Here is a 26,704-nt window from a genome sequence, read left to right on the forward strand (position 1 = left end):
CAAAGACGTGCCTTAGGGATGTTTGGTAGCGTGTTTTGGCTTTGATCCTTTTTATTTATTTATTTAAGGTATACTAAATGTCATGTGTTCCACATATACAGATTTAGGAACAAAGTGATACTTTTAATTCTATCCTTTCTCCTCCTTCCTCTCCTATTCCTGCTCTCAGTTTTTACAATGATCTACTTTGAGTTTACCTAACATGCATAATATTAACCCTAAGTAAAGAGTTCAACAAATGATAAGAAAAAACACTGTTCCTAAACAGTAGAGACAAGGGCTGTAAACAATCATCAAAACTCAAAATGTTAGTTTCCCTTCTATACATTACATATTTTGTACTCTTAGTTACCACAGATCAGGGAAAACATGGTATTTGTCTTTTTGGGACTGGCTTACTTCACTAAGGATAATGGTTTCCAGTTGCATCCCTTTTGTTGATTCCATATCTTAGCTATTGTGAATGAAACCGCAATAAAAATGGGGGTACAGATAACTCTTTCATATGTTGATTTCATTTCCCTTGGATAAATTCCTAGGAGTGGAGTTTCTTGGCCATATGGTAGATTATTTTCAGATTTCTGAGGTATCTCCATACTGTCTTCCACAGTGGCTGGACCAGTTTACATTCCCATCAACAGTGGATTAGGGTGTCTTTTCCCATATCCTCACCAGCATTTATTGTTTGATTTTTGTATGAGAACAATTCTAACTGGACTGAGGTGAGACATGATTGTGGTTTTTATTTGCATTTCCTTGATGGCTAGTGATGCTGAGCATTTTTTCTTGTCTGTTGGCCATTGAACAGACATTTGAAAAATATTTATTCAAGTCTTTTGCCCAGTTTTTAACTGGATTGTTTGCTTATTGTCGAGTTTCTTGAGCTCTTTATAGAATCTGTATATTAATCCTTTCTCAGTTGTATAGTTTGAAGATATTTGCTCCCATTCTGTTAGTTGCCTTTTTACTTTGCAGAGTGTTTCCTTGCAGTACAGAGGCTTCTCAACTTGATGTAATCACATTTGTCATTGTTGGTATTAATTCCCTGTGCTACTGGGGTCTTTTCCAAGAAGTCTTTGCCTATGCCAGAGTCTTAGAGTTTCCCCAGTGTTCTTCTATAGTAATTTGATGATACTAGGTCATAGATTTAGATCCTTGATCCATTTTGAATTGATTTTTGTATAATATGTAAGGTAGTGGTCTTATTTCATACTTTGGCAGCGATCCAGTTTTCCCAGCACCATTTGTTGAAGAGACTGTTCTTTCTCCAGTGATTGATTTTAACTCCTTTGTCAAAGATAAGTTTGTTGTAGATGTGTGGATTGATTTGTGGAGTTCCTGTTCTGTTCCATCGGTTAACATGTCTATTTTTGTGCCAGTACCAGGCTATTTTGATTAAAATAGGTCTTCAAATCTGGTATTGTGATGCCTCCAGCTTTGTGGGGTTTTTTTGTTTGTTTTGGGGGGATGGGGACAGGCAGAGTAGACAGAGACAGAGAGAAAGGTTTCCTTTTCTGTTGGTTCACCTCCCAATGGCCGCTGCAGCTGGCACACCACGCTGATCCGAAGCCAGGAGCCAGGTGCTTCTCCTGGTCTCCCATGCAGGTGCAGGACCCAAGCACCTGGGCCATCCTCCACTGCACTCCCAGGCCACATCAGAGAGCTGGACAGGAAGAGGAGCGACCAGGACAGAATCTGGCGCCCCGACCTTGACTAAAACCCAGGGTGCCGGCACCGCAGGTGAAGGATTAGCCTATTGAGCCGTGGAGCCAGTCTTCCAGCTTTGTTTTTGTTGTGTAAAATTGCTATAGCTATTTGGTGACTCTTGTGTTTACATATGAATTTTAGCATATTTTTTATATATCTGAGAAGAATTTTGGTATTTTGGGATCTCACTGAATCGATAAATTGCCTTCAGTAGTATGGACATTTTGATTATATTTTCAAATCCATGAATATGGAAGGTTTCTCCAGTTTTTTTGTATCTTCTGTTTCTTTGTTTAATGTTTTGTAATTTGTTTTTTTGTTAACAAAATTTTCTTTCAAAGATTTATTTGAGAGGCAAAGGCAGAGAGAGAGAGAGGGCTTCCATCCTCTGGTTCACTCCTCAGATGGCAGCAATGGCCAGAGCTGTGCCTATTCAAAGCCAGGAGCCAAGAGCTTCCTCTAAGTCTCCTATGTAGGTGCAGGGGCTAAAGGACTTGAGGCATCCTCCGCCACCTTCTAGGCCATAGCAGAGAGCTGGATCAGAAGTGGAGCAGCTGGGACTCAGACCAGCAGTAGCTTTACCCGCTATACCACAGCATCAGCCCCTGAAATTTTCATTATAGAGATCTTTCCCCTTCTAGGTTAAATATATTCCTAGGTATTTGATTTTTTCTGTAGCTATTGTGAATAGGATTGACCTTAGAAGTTCTTTCTCAGCCATGGCTTTTGTATACAAAAGCTATTTTTGTGTGTTAATTTTATATTCTGCCACTTTGCCAAACATGAGTTCCAATTGTCTCTTATAGTCTTTTGAATCCTTTGTGAATAAAATCATGTCATCTGTAAATAGGGATAACTTGACTTCCTCCTTTCCAATCTCCCTTTGATTTCTTTTTCATGCCTAATGGCTCTGGCTAAAACATCCAGAATTATATTGAGTATCAAAGGTGATAGTGGTCATCCTTGTCTGATTCTGCATCTTAGTGGAAGTGCTTTCAAATTTCACTATTCAGTAAGATGTTGGCTGTTGTTTTTGTCATACAATGCCTAGATTGTGTTGAAATGTTCCTTCTATACCCAGTTTGCTTAAGGTTTTCATCATGAAAATGATGTATTTTATCAAATGCTTTCTCTACATCTATTGAGACAACCATGTGGTTTTTGTTCATTTTATTAATGTGATGTATTGCATTTATTGATTTGGGTATATTGAACCATCCCTGCATACCAGGGATAAATCCCAGTTGGTCCATGTGAATGGTCTTTGATGGGTTGTTGGATTTGATTGGCTAGAATTTGTTGAGGATTTTTGCGTCTATGTTCATCAGGGATATTAGTCTATAGTTCTCTTTCTCTGTTGCATCTTTTTCTGGTTTAGGAATTAAGGTGATACTGGCCTCATAGAAGGAGTTTGGGAGGATTCTCTTCCTTTCAGTTTTTTGAAATACTTTGAGAAGAATTAGAATCAATTTTTCTTTAAAAGAATGGTAGAATTCAGCAGTAAAGGCATCCAGTCCTGGTATATCAATTTTGCTTATTTTTTCAAAAAAACAGCTCTTCCTTTCTCCACTCTTTTTTGTTTCAATTTTATTTCTTTAATTTTTATTATTTCTGCCTCCTATTAATTTTGGGTTTTGTTATTTTCTAGATCCTTGAGGTGCATTGATAGTTCACTTATTTGCCTTTAAAATCTTGATGTAGGCACCAGTTGCTATAAACTTCCTTCTAACACTGCTTTTGCTCTGTCCCATAAGTTCTATTGCCGTCTTCACTCATTTCCAGAAACTGTTTCCTTTTTGATTTCTTCTGTGACCCACTATTCATTCAGGAGCAAGTTGTTTGGTTTCCATGTGTTTGCATATATATTCTAGAGATTCTTATTTTCTGGCTTCATTCCATTGTGGTCAGAAAAGATGCATGGTATGATATCAGGTTTTTTAATTTTCTGAGACTTGCTTTATGGCCTAGCATATCCTCCATCTTAGAGAAAGGCCCATGTGCTGATGAAAAGAATGTATGTGCCACAAATGTGGGATGAAAAAGTCTGTAGGTATCAGTTACATCCATTTGGTCCGTAGTGTAGATATGTTCTGTTATTTCTTTGATTATCTGTCTAGTTGATCTGTACATTGATGAACTGGAGAGTTGAATTCCACCATTACTATTGAATTGGAATCTCTGTCTTCCTTTAGATCTGTTAACATTTGTTTTAAATAACCAGGTACTCTGACTTTGGGTGCATATACATTTATTATAGTCACATATTCCTGTTAAATTGATTCCTTAATCATTACATAGTGCCTTTCTTTGTCTCTTTCAGAGGACAAAGTTGTTAGAGTCTATTTTTGTCTGATATTAGGATGGTTATACCTGCTCATTTTTGTTTTAACATGGAATAGCTTTTTCCATCTTTTTACTTTCTATGTGTACCTTTGATGGCAAGATGCATTTCGTGTTGGCAGCAAATAGATGGGTCTTATTTTTTAATCCATTTGGCCAGTCTGTATCTTTTAATTAGTGATGTTAAGCCATTTGCATTTAAGGTTACCATTGATAAATAATGAGTTGGCCCTACCATTTTTCCATAAATATTCCTATTGTTTACTTTTGATTTCCTTTGTACTTTTACTGGGAGATCCTGGTCTTCACATCCTTTCACAGTGATGACTATGTTTCTATGTTTCTCTGTGTTGCACATCTTTAAGCCTCTTCTGTAAGGCTGGACTAGCAGTGACAAATTCTTTCAATTTCTGTTTGTTATGAAAGGTCTTTATTTCAGCTTCATTCATAAGTGAGAGCTTTGTGAGTATAGTATGCTGGGTTGACAGTTTTTTCTTTTAAGGCTTGGAGTATGTCTCTAATGTCTCTCCATTCTCTCCTAACCTGTAGAGTTTCTAGTGAGAAGTCAACTGTGAATCTAATTGGAGATCCTCTGAAATTAATTTCCATTTCTCTTATGTAACTTTTAGTATCTTTTCTTTGTTTTATTGTTGAAAGTTTGACTACAATGCGTCATGTTGAAGATCTTTTCTGGTCATATCTATTAGGAGTTCTATTTTCCTTGTGTACTTGGGCATCCCTTTCTTTATTCAAATTGGGGAAGTTTCTGTAATTATTTCACTCAATAGGCCTTTCTTTCCCCACCTTCAGTAACTCCTAAGACCTATATGTTGGGTCATTTGATAGTATCCCATAAGTCTCCAACACTATTTTTAATTTTTCTGATTTTTTTTTGTCTGAGAAATTTCCAAAGATTTATCTTCTAGCTTGTATATTCTTTTTCTGCCTCACCAGGTCTATTGTTAAGGCTTTCTACTTCACTTCCAATATGTCAGTTTGATTGCTCTTCAAAATCTCAATCTCATTGGAGAATTTTTCTTCAGTGTCATGTATGAATTTCTTTAACTCATGAATTTGTTTCTCATTGTTTATGAATAATCCTATGATTAATCTTTTGAATTCCTTTTGAGGCATTTCATCACTCTCTTTGTCTTCACATTCTGTATTTAAGTGTTGTTGTGTTCCTTTGGGGGAATCATGTTGTCTTCCTTTTTTTTCTTGATTTTCTACATTTATTTTCAGGCATTTGTGGATATACTTGTTTTTTCCTCTGGATGGCTTTTAACTTTGAACTATGCCTCTTTGGCTTAGTGGAACGTTTGTTCTTTCAATGAATACTCAGTCATATGCTAGGTGTGCCCAGGGTACTGTGGTCAGTGCTCCTGAATGAAGCAAGTATCCAGAGTGACACCCAAGTTGGGTATGAAAAAAATCTCTTCTGTTGTCAACAAGGAAGTGGTATCACCTCTGTTGGCGTAATCACACCATCACCTCCTCTCTTCCAAGGTGTTCATTGCCCTGGGTTAGCCCACGGTGGTGCAGCACTCACACACTTCCACATAAACCACACAAAAGATCTGCACAATCCTAGTTGTGAGTGTAGATCCTGCTGCAATGACCACCCCAGGCAATCAGGGAGCTCTTAGCATTTGGCATCCCACACAGTGATAGCCCAGAGACCCAGCTACACCCCAGGGCTCTATTGTGCAGTCAAATTGTGCCTGTGGGTGCTCTGCCTTGGATGTTTTAGCCCTGTACCCTGTGATATGTTGAAAGGCTGGGTGCACCTCACAGTCCTATGAGTACCCAGACCCCTGTCAATTCTCCCAGCCAGATTCAAAGTCAGTGGGGAAAACCCCTTTGGTAATACCCCTGGATCACACATGTGCACAAGAGCCCCTGCAACTGCTACTCATGTCAAAATTGTACCTTCTTACCCGTTGCCAGGTGCACACACCTGAGCTGCCACAGCCACTATGGTATCAAGATAGCACCTTGGGCCGGCGCCGTGGCTTAACAGGCTAATCCTCCACCTTGCGGTGCCGGCACACTGGGTTCTAGTCCTGGTCGGGGTGCCGGATTCTATCCCGGTTGCCCCTCTTCCAGGCCAGCTCTCTGCTATGGACCGGGAAGGCAGTGGAGGATGGCCCAAGTCCTTGGGCCCTGTACCCGCATGGGAGACCAGGAGAAGCACCTGGCTCCTGCCTTCAGATCAGCGCGATGCGCCGGCCGCAGCGGCCATTGGAGGGTGAACCAACGGCAAAAAGGAAGACCTTTCTCTCTGTCTCTCTCTCTCACTATCCGCTCTGCCTGTCAAAAAAAAAAAAAAAAATAGCACCTTGTCCCCTCCAGTTGCTGGATACGTGCACAAGAGCCACCTCAGCCGCCACTGATGTCGAAATGGTGCCTTCTCCCAGCCACTTACTGGGCACCATTGTAGGGGGAATACACAGAAGGAAAGGTGCCCCTTTTTATGGCGAATACCCCATTCCCCCTAAGACTCGGGCTGGACTCAGTGTACTCTGCCATGCTCCTTCTCTGGCTGTATCAGAGGACTCTGCTTTCTGTTCTCACTCTCCAAAGCTGGCACTTCCTCTGGCTCTTGGTTCCAAGGGTCTTGTGTTGTGTCCACGCTCGTTGCTGCACCTCTGCAGCTTCCCATGCTAATCCACGATGTCCTTTTTCCTTCTGTAGAACTTCACTGCAAATTTCTCTGCAACTCTCCCCTGGAAATGCACTTTTCCACTTTCTTGCTACCATTTTTCCCTGGCCTAAAGCAGTTTGGAATCTCCTCAGCTTTGATTCTGATAAGACTCTGTAGCATAGACTCCTATTCCCACTATTTTTGCTATACTTGATGCTAGTAGCAGGGATCTGTGGCCCAGTGAGATTCCTAGGACCCCTGGGGAACAGCCCCAGCTGACTCCAGAAGGAGAGACTGGAGTCAGAAGCTTCTCACGTGTTTTAGAGCCGGACCTGCTAGTGCTACAGGTGTACCTGGCACAAGGCTCCCAACCATTACCCAAGTGAAGATCTGAAGCTGCAAGATCAGCACTGGACTCACAGACTACCAGCCACTGCCCAACTCCAGAGCCACAATATTAGCATTAGCACTGGTTGGAGGAGATAAGTCCCCTAGATGCTTTTTATTTTTTTAAGATTTATTTATTTGAAAGGCAGAGTTCCAGAGAGGCAGAGGCACAGAGAGAGAGAGACAGAAATCCCAAGCCAGAGTCACAAGTGACAAGTCACAGGATTGGAGGGATCTGGATTCCTGGCAGCTTCCATGAGAGGGGCTGGAACCCTGCAGACCTGGATGGATTGCAGAAGCTATGGTCCAGAGCCCCTAGAAGTATGTGGTTTGTTGGGCTGAGCATGGAATGCAAGGTCCACAGAATAGCTCTGAGCAAGTCTGCTGTGCTGTGAAGAACACAGAAAGCCTGTGCCAGAGTTACACTGTGTAAGGTACAGAAAGCCAAGGCAGCTATTTGTGGGAGGAGCAAGAACCCAGAGTGATGCCTGGGTTCAGTTGGATACAGAAAACCCAGCTACTTTCAGTGGGAGGGACTAGATCCAAGCAGTGTAGAGATTAGTCTGCAGTCCATTCACTGTGCTAGAAACAGGCCAAGTGCACTGTCCAGAGTGAGTACACCATCCAAAGTGGGGTGTATTTTTTTTAAGATTTTATTTGAGAGGCAGAGTTACATACAGAGGGAGAGATGGTGATATAGGTCTTCCTTCTGCTGGTCCACTCCCCTAATGACTGCAATAGCCAGGGATGGGCCAGGCCAGGAGCTGAGAACTCCATCTGGATCTCCATCATGGGAGGCAGGAACCCAAGAATTTGAGCCATCACCTGCTGCCTGCCTCCCAAAGTGGAATTGGGAGCAGAACCAGGACTGGAACTCAGATACTCCAGTATAGACTGCAGGCATCCCAAGTGGCATTTTAACCACTGTGACAGAAAGGGAAGCTTTCAGTCTTACACTGCTGAGTATGATGTTCACTGTAGGTTTTTCATATATAGCTTTATTATGTTGAGGCAGTTATTTCTAGTTTTTAGAGGGTTTTGAATTACGTCAGTTCCTTTTTCTACATCTGTTGAGACAGCCATGTGGTTGTTTTGCTTCTTTCAGTTAATGTGGTGTGTTACAGCAATTGATATTTGCATAATCATTCATTCTTGCATTTTGGGAATAGATCCCCACTTGGTTATGGTGCACAATCATTTTAATAAACTGCTGAATTTGACTTGCTATTTTTTTCTGAGAATTTTACTTTGATCTAGGAAATACTGGTCTGTAGTTTTCTTATAGTGTCTGTGTGTGGTTTTGGTGTCTGGGTAATACTAGCCTGATAGAATGATTTAGGGGTTGTTCACACCTCTTCAATATTTTGAAAGAGTCTAAGGAGGAAGAGTGTTAATTCTGCATCAAACACTTAATGGTCCAGAGCTTTTCTCGATATTACTATTGTTGATAATTCTGTTCAGGTTTTTCTAATTCTTCATGAGGCAGTTTTGGCAGGTTACATGTTTCTGTGAGTTTGTCTGTTTTGTGTATGTTATCTAATTTATTCATAATATTTGTTCATATTATTTGTCTAATAGTATTCTTTCCATAGAATTGATGGTAATGTACCTACTTCTTGATTTTAGTAGTTTGATTCTTCCTTTTTCTTAACATAGCTAGGCTTGTCAATTTTAATCTTAAAGACCAACTTTTCATTCTCTATTCTGTTTTTTTTTTCTACTGTAGGCTTTACTTCTCCTGTTTTTAAAATTGAGTCCTTTTTCTAGTTCCTTAAATTATAAAGCTAGATTGTTTGTTTGAATGCTCCTTTTATAATGTTCATAGCTATAAAGTTTCCCTCTTAGCACTGCTTTCATTACATCAATAATTTTGTATGCATGGTTGAAAGAAAGACAAATGTAGAGATATTACATCTACTGGTTTACCCCCAAGATTCATGCAAACCAGAAGCTCAGAACTCAATCTGGCTCTCCCACATGGGTGACAGGGACCCAAGTACTTGGCCATGAGCTGCTGCCTCCCAGGGCACACATTACATGGAAGCTGGAATTGAAAGCATAGCCAGGACTCAAACCCAGGCATTCTGATGCAGAATGGAGTTGTCCCAAATGACATCTTAACCACCATGCTGAATGCCTGCTCCTCCATCAGTTTTCTTGTTGAGGGGAGAGGGGCTTCCTTTGCCTCAAAATATTTTGCTGATTTCCCTTGTAATTCTGTCTTTCACTCATTGATGTTTAGGAATATATTGGTTAATTTCTACATACTTGTTAATCTTTCAGTTTTCCTTCTGTTAATTATTTTTACTTTCATTTCATTGTGAGCAAAAGCATAATTTGTGGAGCCTATATTGTGGTGCAGCAGGAAAAGCCTCCTGTGACTCCAGTATCTCATATGCACCCCAGTTTGTGTCTCAGCTGTTCCTTTTCTGATCAGCTCCCTGATAATGGTCTGTTAAAAGCAGTGAAAGATGGCCCAAGCATTTGGGGCCCTGCCATCCATGTGGGAGACACAGAAAATACTCATGGCTTTGGTATGGCCCATCACTGGCTATGGTAGCCACCTGGGGAGTTAACCAGCAAATGGCAGATTGATCTGTCTCTCTTGCCATATCTCTCTCTATAACTCTTTAAAAATAAATCTTTGTATAATTTGAATATTTAAGCTTACTAAGACTTGTGTTATTGCCTAACATATGGTCTGTCCTGGTAAATGTTAAATGTATACTTGATGGAAATGTGCATTTTCCTATTTGGAGATAGAGTGTTCTGTATGTCTATTAGGCATGATTGGTCTGTGTACCATTGTCCAAGGATTTCTTGATTGATTCTGTTATTGTTGTTCTATCCATTGCTGAAAGTGGGATATTGAAATCTCTAATAGGGATCGGCACTGTAGTGTAGGTTAAGCCTTTGCCTGCGGCAACTGCATCCCATTTAGGTACCAGTTTGAGTTCCAGCTGCTCCGTTTCAAATCCAGTTTTCTGCTAATGGCCTGGGAAAGCAGTGGAAGATGGCCCAACTGCTTGGGTCCCTGTACCCATGTAGGAGAACTGGAAGAAGCTCCTGGCTTCAGATCAGCCAAGCTCTAGCCGTTGCAGCCATCTGGGGAGTGAACCAGCAGATGGAAGACCACCCCCTCTCTGTCCCTCCTTTTCTCTGTATATAACTCTGCTTCTCAAATAAAATAAATACATTTGTAAAAAATAAATAAAACTTTTTAAAAAATCTCCAATAGGGGCCAGCTCTGTGGCATATAAGGTTAACCCTCAGCCTGCAATGTTGCAATCCTATATGGGCACTAGTTCAAGTCCCAGCTGCTCCACTTCTGATCCAGCTCCCTGCTAATGAGCCTGGGAAAGCAGCAGAAGATGGCCCAAGTGCTTGGGCCCCTGCACCCATGAGGGAGACCTGGAAGAAGCTCTTATCCAGGCTTTGGCCTGGCCCAGCCCTGGCTGTTGCGGCCATTTAGGGAACAAACCAACAGATGGAATCTCTCTCTCTCCCTCTCCCTCTCCCTCTCCCTCTCTCTCTCTCTCTCCCTCTCCCTCTCCCTCTCCCTCTCTCTCCCCCCACCTTCTTTCTGTATTTCTGCCTTTCAAATCTTTTTTTAAAAAATCTCGTTATTGTAGACCTGTCAATTGCTTCTTTAATTCTGCCAGTTTTTCCTTCGCATATTTTGGTGTTCTGATGTTTGATGCATATCTGTAATTGTTGTATGAAAGTCTATTTTGTCTAATATTAGTATGCCCATCCTAACTCTTGGCTAATTTCTGTCATTTCCGTTTCAATCCGTGTATATCTTTAGATCTAAAGTGAGTTCCTTGTGACAGCATGTAGTCGGGTGATATTCTTTATTCATTCTTCAAATTCTTCAAACCTTTTGATTGGGGAGTTTAACTGACATTTAAAGTAGGCACTGATAATGGAGGACTTAATTTTACCATTTTATTTGTTTTATAGTTTTTGTTGCTTGTTTTCTCCATTACTGAATTTCTTTGTATTTACTTGATTTTTTTTTTTTGTAGTAACAGATTTTGATTTGCTTCTTACTTATCTTTGTATTATGTGGATAATTTCCTTGTGGTTTCTCATGAGGATTACATACAACATCCTGAAGTTATTATAATCTACTTTGAGTTAAAAGCTTAACTTTAGTTGCATATACTGTTTTATACATCTGCCTCCCTTTTATTTTTGTCACAAAGTACATATTTATACATTATATATCCATTACTTTAATTCTATAGTCATTTTATGTTTTTCCTTTAAATCTTGATAAAAAGTAGAATTATGAACAAAAAAGTAATACTGATTTTCCCATGTATTTACCTTAACCAGCAATATTTATTTTTGTCATTGTAGAACTTCAAATTACTGTGTAGCCGCCTTTATTTTGATGTGAAGAACTTTTCTTAAAAGATTTTTATTTATTTCAGAAGCAGAGTTACAGAGAAAGGGAGAGACAGAAAGAGAAGTCTTCCATTAACTGGTTCATTCCCCAAATGGCCACAATGGTTAGAGCCAGGCCGATCCAGAGCCAGGAGCTTCTTCCAGGTCTCCCATGTGATTTCAGGGGCCTACGCATTTGGACCATCTTCCACTGCTTTCCCAGGCAACCATCAGGGAACTGGGTCAGAAATGAAGCAGCTGGCACCCAAACCAGTCCCCACATGGATACTGATGCTGCAGGTGGAGGCCTAACCTATTTTTGCCACTGCACTAGCCCCAGAAGAATTTCTTTTAGTGTTCTTGAAGGACAGGTCTTTTGGTAATGACCTCCTTTGGTTTTTGTTTTTCTGGGAATGTTATAACTTCTCCCTCATTCCTAAAGGACAAAAATGTTTTGGTTGGTATAGAATTCTCAGTTGACAGGTTTTTTTGTTCTTTTGTGTGTTTTTGTTTTTAAAGATTCATTTATTTTAAAAGAGAGGTGCAGAGAGAGAGCTTCCATTCGCAGGTTCACTCCCCAAATGGCCGCAATAGCAACAGCTGGGCCATGCCAGAGCCAGGAGCTTCATCCACATCTCCCACATGGGTACAGGGGCCAAGGCCTTGGGCCATCTTTCACTGATTTCCCAAGCACAGAAGCAGGGAGCTGTACTAGAAGCAGAGCAGCCAGGACTTGAACCAGCACCCATATGGGATGCTGGCAGTGCATCACACTGCTGGCCCACGATTTTGTTTGTTTTTGATTTTGCCTTTAGCAGTTTAAATATATTCTCCATTACTTTCTGATTTGTAAAGTTTCTGCTGATAATCTCACTGACGATCACTTGTATTTGACAAATTACATTTGTCTTGCTGTTTCTAATAGTTGACCTTCAGCAGTCTCTTTATAATGTGTTCTGATGTGGATCTGAGTTTATTCTATCTTGAATTCCTTGAGCCCCTAGACTTGTAGATTCCTATGTTATCAAATTTGGAAGTTTGGTTTGTTTGGGTTTTGTTTTTAACCTTTTCTCAAACAATCTCTCTTCCTTTTGTAACTCTCATAAATTGTTTATCAGTCTACTTGATGGTGTCCTATAGGTACCTTAAGTCTGTTTACTTTTGTTCATCCTTGTTTTTCACTCAATAATTTCGATTGTTCTGCCTTCAAATTTGCTAATTGTTCTGCCTGTTAAAATCTATAGTTGAACCCCTTTGGTGAATGTTTTTATTTCAGTTACTGCACTTTTCAGGACAAGCTATAGAATTTATGTTTGATTGATTTTTATAATTTTTATAATTTTTCTTTGGTGATACTGTCATTTTGTTTATAATTTTCCTGATTTCATCTCGTTCTTTGTCCATATTTTCCTTTACTCTTTGGGCATATTTAAGACAGTTGTCTGTCTGCTCAGTGCAATGTCTGTGCTTCTTATGGAACCAGTTCTACCAATCCATTGTCTTCCTTTGAATGGGCATTTGTTTTATTTTCAGTTATACCTTGTGAGTTATTATTGAAGAGTGAGCATTTGAAAAAGTAATCACCTCTGCAGTCTTTGCAGACTGGCTCTTGCTGGAGGAGCCCTTCACTAAGTAACTGAGTATTCTCTGAGCCTTTGGATCAGTCTTAAGGAAAGACTTAGGGTTTTCTCGGGTGTTTCCTTAGCCTGGTTCTTGCCTAGCTCTGACTCTGGCTTTTCAATTCCCCTGCTTTTGTATGTCACAATTAAACAGTCTCAGCCAAGCTGCTTCTCCAGGCTTCAGGTAGTCTATTGGATATTTTCACTTGTAATCTCTTGCCCAGGCATCTATAGCTCTTAGTGCCCCTGCATTTTTCCTCAGCAGAACCCACTGTTTCTCTCCTACCTGAGATTTGACAAAGACAGGACCAGTCCTTCAAGCTGGTCAGAGCATAACAAATAAGATCTGTTCTATCCTCAGTGCTTCCAGACTGAGACACTCCACCAAAGAGGGGATTTTGTGGTCTGCTATAGACTTTTAGGGGCCAGTGTTGTGGTGTAGCAGGTAAAGCTACTGCCTACAACACTGGCATCCCATTTGGGCATCAGTTCATGTCTCAGCTGCTCTTCTGATCCAGCCCCCTACTAGTAGCCTGGGAAAAACAGCAGAAGATGGCCCAAGTGTTTGGGCTCCTGGCACCCACATGGGAGACTTGGATGAAGCTCCTGGCTTCAGCCTAGCCATTAAGGCCATCTAGGGAATGAACCAGTAGATGGAAGATATCTCTTTCTCCCTAACTCTGACTTTCAAATAAATCTTTTTTTAAAAATTAGACTTTTGGAGCCGGCGCCATGGCTCACTTGGTTAATCCTCTGCCTGCAGCGCTGGCATCCCATATGGGCACCGGGTTCTAGTCCCGGTTGCTCCTCTTCCAGTCCAGCTCTCTGCTGTGGCCCAGGAGGATGGCCCAAGTGCTTGGGCCCCTGTACCCGCTTGGGAGATCAGGGAGAAGTGCCTGGCTCCTGGTTTTGGATCGGCGCAACACCAGCCGTGGCAGCCATTTGGGGAGTGAACCAACGAAAGGAAGACCTTTCTCTCTGTCTCTCTCTGTCTATAACTCTACCTGTCAAATAAAAAAAAAAAATTAGACTTTTGATTGTTTTCTAGAGTTCCAATAAGACTATTTTAGCCATTTTTTTTTAATTACTGTTGACACTTCCGTAGAGGAATAGGGCTTGGATCGTCCTAGTCCACCATTTTGTTGAATCACTGCATGTTCATGAGTTTTTAGGAACATACTGTAACTTATCAAAGTGACCATTGCTCCTCTAAATAAGTTAATTTCAGATGTTTTATAGACAATTACAAAAAGGCTTTTGGAATGCCTCTTCGCCTTCAGAGCCTGAGTCACTAAAGTCAACTCTTTATATTGATAAAGGGTTTGGTTTTGTTTTGAGGGGAAAGGATGAGGAGAACTGAATTCAGTTTGGGGAAATAATGAGTAATTATTTGTGTGATGAATGAAATGAGTAAGTTAGAAGCCAGTGCTATGGCATAGTAGGCTAAGCCTCCATCTGCAGTGCCAGTATCCCATATGAGTGCCAGTTTTAGTCCTGGCTGCTCTTCTTCCAATCCAGCTCTCTGCTATGACTTGGGAAAGCAGTAGAGGATGGCCCAACTGCCATCATGTGGGAGACCTGGAAGAAGCTCCTGGCTTCAGATAAGCCCAACTCTGGTCATTATGGCTATTTGTGGAGTAAACCAGTGGATGGAAGACCTCTCTGTCTTTCCCTCTCTCTGTCTGTAACTCTATTAATAAAACTTTTTTAAAAAAAACTAAGTATGATCAGAGTCAGTGAACTCAAAAGGCTTCCATAGCTTTGGCAACTCATGACAAGAGCCTAGGGTGAAAACTGATGCCATAAACAAGAGTGTCAATTTGTTAAGTCAACAACAGGAGTCATTGTGCACTTACTCCTCATGTAGGATCCCTATCCTTAATGTGCTGTACATTGTGATTTAATGCTACAACTAGTACTCAAACAGTGTGTTTCACTTTGTGTTTCTATGTGGGTGCAAACTGTTGAAATCTTTACTTAATATATACTAAACTGATCTGTATATAAAGAGAATTGAAAATGAATCTTGATGTGAATGGAAAGGGAGAGAGAGCGGGAAAGGGGAGGGTTGTGAGTGGGAGGGAAATTATGGGGGGGAAAGCCATTGTAATCCATAAGCTGTACTTTGGAAATTTATATTCATTAAATAAAAGTTAAAAAAAAAATTAAAAAAACTAAGTTAAACACTACAGTTTTCAGTGTATATTTTTAAACTTACCATAATGTAATTTCACCATAGATTCAGAACAGGTTTTTCATAATGAGGTACAAGTAATAAAGTATGTAATCTTCCTAAGCAATTACTTTGGAAATTATAATTAATTGATATTCAAGTTCTGGTTTAGTGATGTCTATTTTAAAAATCTCATTTTATATTCTCATTATATATTCCATTTATGTCTGTTAATGGAAATTTTAAAATATGTGAGTAGATCCGTAGAAGAAATTAGGGTGGATTTGTCTTTGTAAGGGCACAGTGACTATTGGATATATACAGCCAAGATCTGTCTTTACTGTTAGGTAGAATGATGTAGAGTCTTTTTTATGTCTATAATTCTGTAACAACTATATTCATCACATAACTATCTTCCTACAAAGCCTTTTTCTCTAATTATGTATACATTGCTATAAATTATAATGCATCTCAATTAATTGAATACCTCACTTCACCATGTTGTATGTAGTCTTTCAATAGGATTACCCTTTAAGATACTTTTCAGTTATTATATGCCTTATTTAATTGTTTTGTTATTTAAATTACTCAGCTAGTGAAATAACTTTCAAATATTGTTCAGTTATTTAAAAATTCACTTTAAGTGTTTATGAAATACTGAAAACTAACTTTGGGGTCTTGAAGGAAAAAGAATCTATGTGAAGAACTTGTAAGAAATACAGATGACTATTTATCAAAGTTAGTAATGGCTAAAAGCTACATTGAAGAAAAGAAAAAAGATTTGGATGCAGCTATGAAGATTGCAAGAGAGTTAAAATCAGCACCTTCTCTGAGGACGTATTGTGACATGAATCAGGTAATTTTAATAGTTCACAATGTGAATTATTTCTGGTATTTTATATACTTTGGAATCTGATATTTAAGAATTAACACGATGAATTTCCTTTTTAGATTATCTTAACCTGTATTAGCATCAATTTAGAATTAAGTGTTTGAATTATAAGAAAAACATTATTAAATTTGTATAACCTTTTATTAGTTTTTACCTCCTGGGGGAAATAGCGCAAAAGGTCTTTATTACACATGTTCTGAGAGCAAGGATAATTAAGATGGAAGTTGAGGTTTCTAGGACACCTGCATAAAAGATGAGGACAATTAGAGGAGCAAGAATAGGCATTTGGCATTAAGATGCAACTTGGGATACTCACATCCCATATCAGTCCTAGTTCCACTTCCATTCCAGCTTCCTGCTAATGTGTCTGGGAAAACAGCAGAAGATGGCCCAAGTACTTGGGACCATTTCTGGCTCTTGGCTTCAGCCTGGCCCAGTCCTAGCACTGGTTCATTTTCTCCCCTCTCTTTCCCTCTCTTTCCCTCTCCCTTCCCTTACCTCTCCCTTCCCTCTCCCTTCCCCTCCCTCCGCCTTTCTCTGCCTTTTAAATAACTAAATCTTTTTTAAAAATTTAAGAGTAAGTTTACTTTGATGCAAAAAAATTTGCAATTCACATGTAAGTTTTTCATAATATCCATTTTCCACCAAGTTTTTGAAGGCCCCTCATATACAAGGATTTCAAAAAAATTTTGCACCAAAACTAACTTCTCATTTAATTTCATATTCCACAAACTTTTTGAAGAACTCATATGGATACTCTGCTTATTTCTGCTTTACTTTCTTAGGGTTTATATCCTACTGTTTTCATCTTTGAACCTTTGGGATTTCATTTTCCATAGCTACTCACATGATTGGACCAAATTGAGGTGTAGAATAGAAGTCCTGGTTCATCTGCTTCCAGAGACTATAAATGAAAGAAGAGTCTGCTTCCACCTAACTTGGACTCCTGCCAACTGTAATTCTTAAACCAGTAATAGTCATTTTCTATGTATTACACATGAGGTGCTAGGAGGCAAAAAAATAAATGTGATAAAACTTGGTCTTCACCCTAACTAGTCTAGTTAGGAAAATTGAAAAGCAACAACAAGTTGATAGCTACACAAGTGCAAAATGAGTCTGATCATGTAGCCCTGTCCTATTCATTAGCTAGTATCTATTTTATACACACACACATACACATCTTTTAAATAATCCTCTGGAGAAAAAAAATCATAAACACATATTTGAATCCCTTCCTTTGAATGCCTAAAATCTAGCATTGAATGTATTAATTAATATGAAATATCTAAAAGATGTAGTTTCCTTCTAAAACCTGTTTAAGATTTGTGACAAATATGAAGAACACATGAACAGTACTTCTCTTTTAATTGTAGATTATTCGGACTTTGAAGTTAACATTTGAGAGTGAATTGTCACAAGTTAGTTCTCTAAAACTAAGGAGCTCTCCTAGGTGAGTAACTCATAATTCAGAAGACCAATAGCAAGTATAAAAATGTATTAAAATAGAAATTATAAATTGGCGATTTGGGGCACAAATGTTTTCCAAGTTAGCAACCAAATTAAGTGTAATTTATAATAACTGTTTGCTTTTAAATCAGTCAACAATTGATTTTCATTTCAAAAAAAATAAACTGAGAACACTATACTATTTTATTTTAGGTTGAATATGAATTGTAGTGAGATTATCTGTATGTTCAACAGTATGGGAAGGATTGAATTTGAGAACTCAGCAAAGTAAGTACTTACAAGAATGGCAATATGCCATTAGTGTCTGACAGTAGTTCCATTGGCTAAGAAACAGAAAAAGTGATATTTCTAGTAGTAGGATCCAAAAGATGAAAAATAATTTAAAGGGAAAAATAGTCTCTCTTGCTGAATTATAGTATAATATTTTTTAAAGGTCTGAAAGGGATCAGTTTTCAATGATAACATGTGTCAAGTTGTCTTTGAGATTCAGTCAGCAAGCATTAAACATTGATTACAATGCTAGGTGCTGATACTTTAGCTATCAAGATACATGTCAGAGAAATTACAGCAAGTAGAGAATGACATCTAAATAATAAAATACATAATCACTATGATATTCTGCAGAGGTAGTGGAGGTAGAAGGGATGGAAATAATCAGTTCTTCCTGAGGTAAAAGGGAACTTGAAGAGGGATTTTATTTCCTTATCCAAGAAATATGAGTAGCAAATGGAAAGGAGGACAAAGTGGAGAGAGGCATCTTAGAAAAAAATATACAGGCAGTGAAATAGCATGCTAAATTTGGGGAACTCTCTATATAGTACCATTCTGTATAAGTATACCCCCAAATATGTATAGAGGCTAAATCTTAGACTATAACCTGTGTAATAGCATTTGAACTTTATTTTCTAGACCCATGTTGTCCCATATAGTAGCCATTAACCATATGAGCTATTTAAATATAATTAATTAAAATTAAATAAAGTTTAAAACTCAGTTTCTCATTTGCACTAGCTACATTGCAAGTGCACAGTATACACATATGCCTAGATAGCCATGACTTAATCTGTTTATGCAGTTTATAACAAAATATCTGATACTGCACAATTTATAAGAAATAGAAATTTATTTCCTCACAATTCTGAAGTCTTGTAAGCCCAAGAAGAACCTGCCAGCAGGGTTTATTTGTTTTGAGGGCTCTAGTCTGTTCTTTAAGATGACACCTTGAATTCTGGGACCTCGTGTTGACAGAAAGGATGGAAGAGCAAAAAGGGATCAAAGACCGTGTTGTCACTACTTGGTGGGAGAGCAAAGAGCAAGGAAAGGACCTCATATAGTTCCCTCTAGTCCTTTTTTGTTTTTTAAGGAAAATGAATTTTATTAGTATTTACTGAGAAGCATAAAAAAGATAGTTTCTGGTTAGCTGAACTGATGAACAGAGAAATTTTGGAAAGACAGGCTTTATTTTTTTCCCAGAAACCTTTTAATTAAGGTCTGCAGACTTCATGCATTTCATAAATGCAACTTTAGAAACATAGTGATTCAGGGGCCAGCGCCATGGGCCTCCACCTGCAACGCCAGCATCCCATATGGGCACCAGGTTCTAGTATCGGTTGCTCCTCTTCCAGTCCAGCTCTCTGCTGTGGCCCAGGAAGGCAGTGGAGGATGGCCTGAGTGCTTGGGCCCCTGCGCCCACATGGGAGACCAGGAGGAAACACCTGGCTCCTGGCTTCAGATCAGCGCAGTGGGCCAGCTGTAGCGGCCATTTGGGGGGTGAACCAACAGAAGGAAGACCTTTCTCTCTGTCTGTCTCTCTAACTCTGCCTGTCTAGTAATAATAGTAATAATAAACGAAACATAGTGATTTTTCCCACCCTACTGCCTCCCACCTGCACTCTCAGCCTTCTTCCTCTTATTCCCAATCTTATTTTCACTAAGATCTATTTTCAAATAACTTTTATACACATAAGATTAGATTAAAAGTTCAACAAATAGTATGAAGAAGAAAAAAAATCTTTTCCTTAGCAGTAGAAACAAGGGCTGTTTAATCATCCCATCTCAAAATGTCAATTTCACGTTAGAATACCTTTTAGGTGCTCTATTAGTTACCTCAGATAGGCAGAATGTATAGTATTTGTCTTCATAAGATACCAAACCATTCATGGCCGGCGCCGTATCTCAACAGGCTAATCCTCCGCCTTGCGGCACCGGCACACTGGGTTCTAGTCCTGGTCGGGGCGCCGGATTCTATCCCGGTTGCCCCTCTTCCAGGCCAACTCTCTGCTATGGCCCGGGAAGGCAGTGGAGGATGGCCCAAGTCTTTGGGCCCTGCACCTGCATGGGAGACCAGGAGAAGCACCTGGCTCCTGCCTTCGGATCAGCGCGATGCACCGGCTGCAGCTGCCATTGGAGGGTGAACCAACGGCAAAAAGGAAGACCTTTCTCTCTGTCTCTCTCTCTCTCTCACTATCCACTCTGCCTGTCAAAAAAATAAATTAAAAAAAAATTAAAAAAAAAAAGATACCAAACCATTCATGAGGGCAGAGCCCTTATGACTTAATCACTTCCCCAAAGGCCCACTTCTTAATACTTCCACAATTTGGATTCAGTTTCAACATGGATTTTTGACCATGTCACCTCCATATTAAATAGTGCAGCACGTTTTCACATCGCTAAAAGTTTTGAACAGTGCACCACTAAACAATAAAAAACTGCTAAAAGGTCTTAACCATTAAAGTGAAAATAATATTACATTTTTAAAAGATAACTCTGAACATTTAAGAGATTATTTGGGAGAGTGTGATGGTGGAAGCTGAATGATCAGTCAGGCTGTCATCAATACACCCAACAAATGAGGAAAACCCAAACTTAAGTAGTAGCAGTGGATTGGGACTGAGAATGAATAAAATGCTAAATAGGGAAAATTAATAAAACTTAGTAATGTGTCAGTGTGAGGAATGAAGAAAAGGAAAATATCCTCAAATATCCTTACAGACTTGGTTTGGATGACTAAATTGATATTTCTCACCAAGACTAGAAGAACAGGAAGAAAAGTAAATTGGGAGGAGGAAGATGGTAGGTCACTTTACTTCCAGTTGTATCATGGTGTTTCAAAATTTCATGAAAAATGAAATTGAAAGAAGGGTTTTGTACAGTACTTGAAACAAATGTGTATAGATGTCTTCAAAAAGATCATGAAATGCATATTATGAAAAAACGTCATGAATTCCTGTAATTGTTGGCAACAAATAAGCTTTTAATTCCATTTTTTGCACAAACTTGTTGAACTACCCTTGTACACCAGCTTTCTGGGGAGAAAAGCCTAGAGAACAGTAGAGTATAAGTATGTGCTGAAACTTAAGAAGAGATCTTAGACTTGATTTTGGGTTTAAGAGCAGTTAGAATACAAATGTAGAAACTCCCAAAAAGAAAAATTCATTCACTTTTAGATGGTTTATCTATAGGGGTCCTCCATGGAGTGTAAATGCCATTTGGGATTGAATTAGAATGGCCGCTAGTCTTACAAGCTCAGAAACATGCACAAGCATATCTACTGTAAACCAGGTAAAGTTGGAAAAGCCAAGTTCACAAAACTGATGTCAGAAAATAGTGCCAATTTAACCTAAGAGACGAATACCAAGTAAAGAAGTGAGAATCAGTAGTTGATTTATTTGCAATATTGTTTGGGATATAAGGAATAAAAATAATCAAATAGTTTAATAGCATTAGGCTATGACAGCCTACTGCATTCTTCTCCACCAGAGATAACCTTGCCAGAGGAACTGACATTCCTTCATCCCAGGTCAACTTCCTCGGGCAGTACTTGGTGAGATCTGTCACATATTGCCCTCTCTGACTTGACTTTTTGTGCTTATATGAATAATCAACAATCTTTGCAATCAATATGTTCTTTTAGATATTTTTATAACTTGACTATGGTCATTGTCCAAATTTTTAAAACTAAAAACTCTTCTGTATCTTTGAGAATCTATATTGATCTTTTACAGATTTCAAATTTAATTCAGGTGGTCTTTTAAAAAGTTATCCTAGTTTTTAGGGAAAGTATCACTGTGAATTGCTTCTCCTAATTACTAGTGACAGTTAAATCATGGATTTGGGCAGTAAGGCAAATACTAAAGTAAGACAAATATTAAAATTTAAAGCATGGAAAGGGTAACTTACAAAAAACAAAACTGAAAAGGAGCAGGCAGAGGTTGAAAGAGAACACAAGATAGTGGTGTACTGCAAGACAAGGAGAATTTTAGGAGACTAATGTTGGCTGACAGTGTTAAATGTTTCAATAACGTCTAATGAGTTATTAAAAGGGATGTTTAGACTATAAGGTTATGTGCATATACAAAGGGACTTCAAAATGTTCATGGAAAATGAAATTAAAAGATAAAAGTTAAAAATATAAACATTTTTTCTCAAGACAAACTCCATTAAGTGGAAGAAATTTTGGTAAGGAATGATACCAGCCATATAGTCCATCCCAAAAGAACTGAAGGTCCTGGGAGTTTAGTCATGTCAATGCAGTCTTTTTTTACATCAGTAGTTGAAGAAAACTAGGTGGGCTTTAAAGGTTTTTGTTTTGTTCCCTAATCTTAAAAAAAAAAGTCAGAAGGAGCCAAATTAGGACTTAAAGAGTGGTTGCCTAATAATTTCCCATCAAAACTCTCACAAAATTGTCCTTGTTTGATGACAGAAATGAACAGGAACATTGTCATGATGTATAAGGACTCTATAGGGACGCTTTCCCAAGAGGGCTTCTGCTAAAGCTTTGGCTTTCTCAAAACATTGTAATTGTAAGCAGATACTATCATTCTTTAGCTCTCCACAAAGTCAGCAAGCAAAATGCCTTGAGCATCTAAAAATAACTGTTGTCATGATCTTTGCTTTTGACTAGTCCACATTTGCTTTGGACCACTTCCACCTCTTGGTAGCCATTACTTTGGTTGTGCTTTGTCTTTAGAATCATGCTGGTAAAGCCATGTTTCATCCCCTGTTATAGTTCTTTGAAGAAATGCTCCTGGATCTTGACCAAACTTGTTTAAAATGTCCAAGGGTGATATTGACATGGCAACTAAAACAACCCACATCTCATATCAGAGTGCCTTAGTTTGAGTCCAAGCTCTGCTCCTGATTTCAGCTTCCTGCTTTGAACATTCTAGGAGGCAGCAGGTGATGGCTCAAGTGATTGGGTCCCTGCCACCCACATGTGGGAAACTAGATTAAGTTCCCAGGTGTTGGTGTTGGCCTAGCCCAGTCCTAGGCGTTGCAGCATTTTGGTAGTGAACCGTAGATGGAAAATGGTTCTGTCTTTCAAACAATTAGCAAAAGTAATTTTTTTAAAGAGAGAAGTCTTTTTTTAAAAGATTTACTTATTACACAGAGAAGGAGAGACAGAGAAAGAGGTCTTCCATCCTCTGATTCACTCCCCAGGTGGCCACAATGGCTGGAGCTGCACCAATCTGAAACCAGAAGCCAGGAGCTTCTTCTGGGTATCCCATGCGAGTGCAGGGACCCAAGGATTTGGACCATCTTCTGCTTTCCCAGGCCATAGCAGAGAGCTGGATCGGAAGTGGCGCAGCCCAGGACATGAACTGGTGCCATATGGGATGCCAACCTCACAGGCACTGGCTTTACCTATTATTCCACAATGACAGCTCCTATCAAAGACAGATAGGCATTTGTCACTGCTAAATCAGTTGATTTTATTTCTAAAATGGCTTCTAAAATGATAGGTTGGGGCAGACATTGTGGCACAGTGAGTTAAGCCACCACTTGTGTACTGGAGTGCCTAGAATCTAGTCTCAGCCCCTCTGCTTCTAATCCAGATTCCTGCTAATGTGCCTCAGAGGCAGCAGATGATAGCCTAAGTACTTGGGACCCTATCACTCATGTTGGAGACCTGAATGAAGCTCCTGACCTGGCCCAGCCCTGGGTGTTTTGGACATTTGGAGAGCAACAATCTGTCCTCTCACTTTGACTTTCACACTAAATAAGCCTTTAAAAAACTGATAGGTTAGCAAATACAAGCTTTGTGAGACACAATCTCATTTCATTGTAAAATTTCTCTACTTGTAGATTTGATAGCCTAAACTTGTATCAGTATGTGAATTTAGAAAAAATATATATATATAATTAGCTATAGATAATGGTTATTAGATAACCATACTGAAAAAATTCAGATTAATAGTGATTATTAGTCTTGGTGATTTGCTCATTGTTTCTTACATTTTATTTGTATGGCATTGAATTGAAAGAAAAAATAATGTAATTTATTTTTAAATTTTTTTGTTTGAAAATTAGAGACAGAAATCCTCTATCTGGAGATTCACTCCCCAAAATACTCAAAATAGCCAGGGCTGGGCCAAGCCAAAGCTAAGAGTCTAGCACTCAATCCAGGTCTCCCATGTGGGTAGCAGAAACCCAAACACTTGAACCATCATATACAGGGTACACATTAGCAGGAAGCTGGATCAGAAGCAGAGGAGCCTGAGACTTGAACCAGGCATTCCAATGTGGGCTGAAGGTATCCCAAGCAGTGTCCCAGATGCTGCACAAAATGCCTGACCCTCCACATAAGTTAAATAGCAGTTAAGCAAAATCAAAGTTTCTTTTGAATTCCTGTATCCACTGTTATTTTAGGATCAGATCATTATGAGTGTATAAAGTTTTTTTTCAGCTTCTCATTGATTATACTTTTTTAAAAAGATTTATTTGAAAGGCAGAGTTACAGAGAGGTGGGCCGAGGGTCGGGGGGACTTCCATCCAATGGTTTACTCCCCATATGGCCACAACAGCCAGAGCTGTGGCAATCCGAAACCAGGAGCCTCCTCTGGGTCTCTCATGTGGGTACAGGGGCCCAAGGACTTGGGCCATCTTCTACTGCTTTCCCAGTCCATAGCAGAGAGCTAGATCAGAAGTGCCGCAGCTGGGACTCAAACCGGTACCCATATGGGATGCCAGCACTGCAGGCAGCGGATTTACATGATATGCCACAGTGCCAGCCACTGTACCCTTTCTTGACATTATAAAAATCTTGGAATTTTCTTGGGATTGGGAATGGACAAAGGTGGCTTTGTGGGTCAAATGTTCTAAAAGTAGATTGTGTAACAGTTGTAAAATTCTAGGTTTAGTATAAATCAAGTTTTATTGTATGTAAATTATAAATTAATAAAGCTATTTGAAAAATACCTCTAGGATAGCTAGGCAACTTTAAGCTTTTGTTTGTGTCACAGAATATACTGTCATGTAGAAAGCAAATGGCTTGTAAGTAGATATTAAAAATTAAATGATTCAAAGTGGCCATATACCTCTGTGTTTTTAAACAGATGTTATCCCCAAGAAAATGAAACTGGACAGAATGTTCAAAAGAAATGCTATAATAAAAAGGAACTTTGTTGTGATACATATTCATCACCAGAAAAGAGAAAAGCTAATATGTCTCTCCTAACCAGTGAAGCCCTGGAGACCAATGCTATGCGCTTAGAAGTCAAAACCTTTCAGCCACAGAAAGAGGTTGTTGCAGCGACCCCCCCTAAAACCATTGCTGTGCTACCTCAAATGGGATCTAGCCCTGATGTGATAATTGAAGAAATTATTGAAGAAAACCTGGAAAGTGAGTGAAAATATGAAAAAGCAGAGGGAGGACTCAAATCCATAAGTAGAAGCAACTGGTATTTTTTTGTTCCATGTACTTAGTAGAAACATGCCACTGTTAAAATACTGTGCTTTATTATGAGATAAAAACCTATTAATTTCTGTGCCCCTACTCTTACATTTGCCAAAGTTAGGGCAATTTTTATTTTTTATTTTTGTAAAGGTTTATTTATTTGAAAGAGTTACAGAGAAAAATCTTATCTGCTGGTTCACTCCCCAGATGGCTGTAATGGCGGGCTGGGCCAGACTGAAAGCAGGAGCCAGGAGCTTCATCAAGGTCTCCTATGTAAGTGACAGGGGCCCAAGCACTTGGGCCATCTTCTGCTGCTTTTCCCAGGCCATCAGCAGGGAACTGGATTGGAAGTGGAGCAGCCAAAACACAAACCAGCACCCATGAGGGATGCTGGCGTTGCAGACGGCAGCTTCACCTGCTATGCCACAGTGCCAGCTCCACAGTTTTTATTTTTAATACAGTAATATGGCTGTCCTCAGAGGTGTAAATTTAATGTTTGGTTTAATTAGGGTATTTGACTTTTTTGGTGTTCCGCATACAAAGTTTGTGTACAGATACAAATATAAAATGCAAGAGATGTAATTTATAGTAGCAATTCCATTATTTTTTGTTAAGGATAATTTCTCTTAAATCTCCTGAAATTTAATTTAAGAAAAACTTGTAAGTATAATGCATTTTATAACAGTTAAGTGCATCACAATTGTTTGATTAGATTTCCAGTGTTGGTATTCGCCCGCTAACATAGTAATAAAATACTACTTGATGTAGTCTTATACTAGATCTTCTTTAGGACCACTTTTTTTGATTCCCCACCCCTTCTGTTTTATAGGCTGACTCTCCAGAATAACATTTTTAATACAAAAAAAGTCACAATCTTTTCTTTCTGCTGTATTATCACTGGATATTTCAGTTACTTAAGATAAGCTCCCATGACTTCACTTACTGATACAAGGAGTGTGCTATTCCCAGGTTTTGCTCTTTAAACACAATCATGCTATTATCAACTTTAACAAAACTAGTAAAATTGTCTATTTCTTATTTTGATGAAGCTTGCTCTACAGATTATCTTGTAGAGGCACCTAGATATCCAGAAAAACCTCTTCAGAAAGAGTCATCTGTTCCTTTTGGATCACAAGCAGGTATAAGTTTCTGAGCTTGATGTAGTACTGACTGTTGTATCTGTGGGACACTTTGAGTCAGTAAGCAAAATGAATTGACTAGAACTTTGTCATTAAGTTTTGACACTTTTTGGCAAAAATACTTGAAATTTATAACACTTCTCACAGCTAGCACCCCACTTATACCTACCCATCTTCAGCATGGGTATTCTTTGTAGTCTAGTTACAATGATCCATTTGTTCAGGTTCTGTTATATACTAGTCTGTTTTTTAAAAAAATTTGATCAAAA

At 39.0% G+C, this 26,704-nt stretch overlaps 1 protein-coding gene across 2 annotated transcripts in view; it reads left to right on the forward strand.

Moving 5' to 3' along the window:
- Positions 1 to 26,704, forward strand: part of RNF17 (ring finger protein 17) — a 111,986-nt gene that overhangs the window by 21,197 nt on the left and 64,085 nt on the right. For both annotated transcript variants that reach the window (XM_062195398.1, XM_062195399.1), the window contains exons 7-10: positions 15,947 to 16,118; positions 17,528 to 17,604; positions 17,814 to 17,888; positions 24,956 to 25,242. In XM_062195398.1, the coding sequence (XP_062051382.1) occupies positions 15,947 to 16,118; positions 17,528 to 17,604; positions 17,814 to 17,888; positions 24,956 to 25,242 (611 nt within the window). The remainder of the gene's footprint in view (positions 1 to 15,946; positions 16,119 to 17,527; positions 17,605 to 17,813; positions 17,889 to 24,955; positions 25,243 to 26,704) is intronic.

The sequence above is a fragment of the Lepus europaeus genome, chromosome 6 (assembly GCF_033115175.1).
Source record: "Lepus europaeus isolate LE1 chromosome 6, mLepTim1.pri, whole genome shotgun sequence".
NCBI classification, from domain to species: Eukaryota; Metazoa; Chordata; class Mammalia; order Lagomorpha; family Leporidae; genus Lepus; species Lepus europaeus.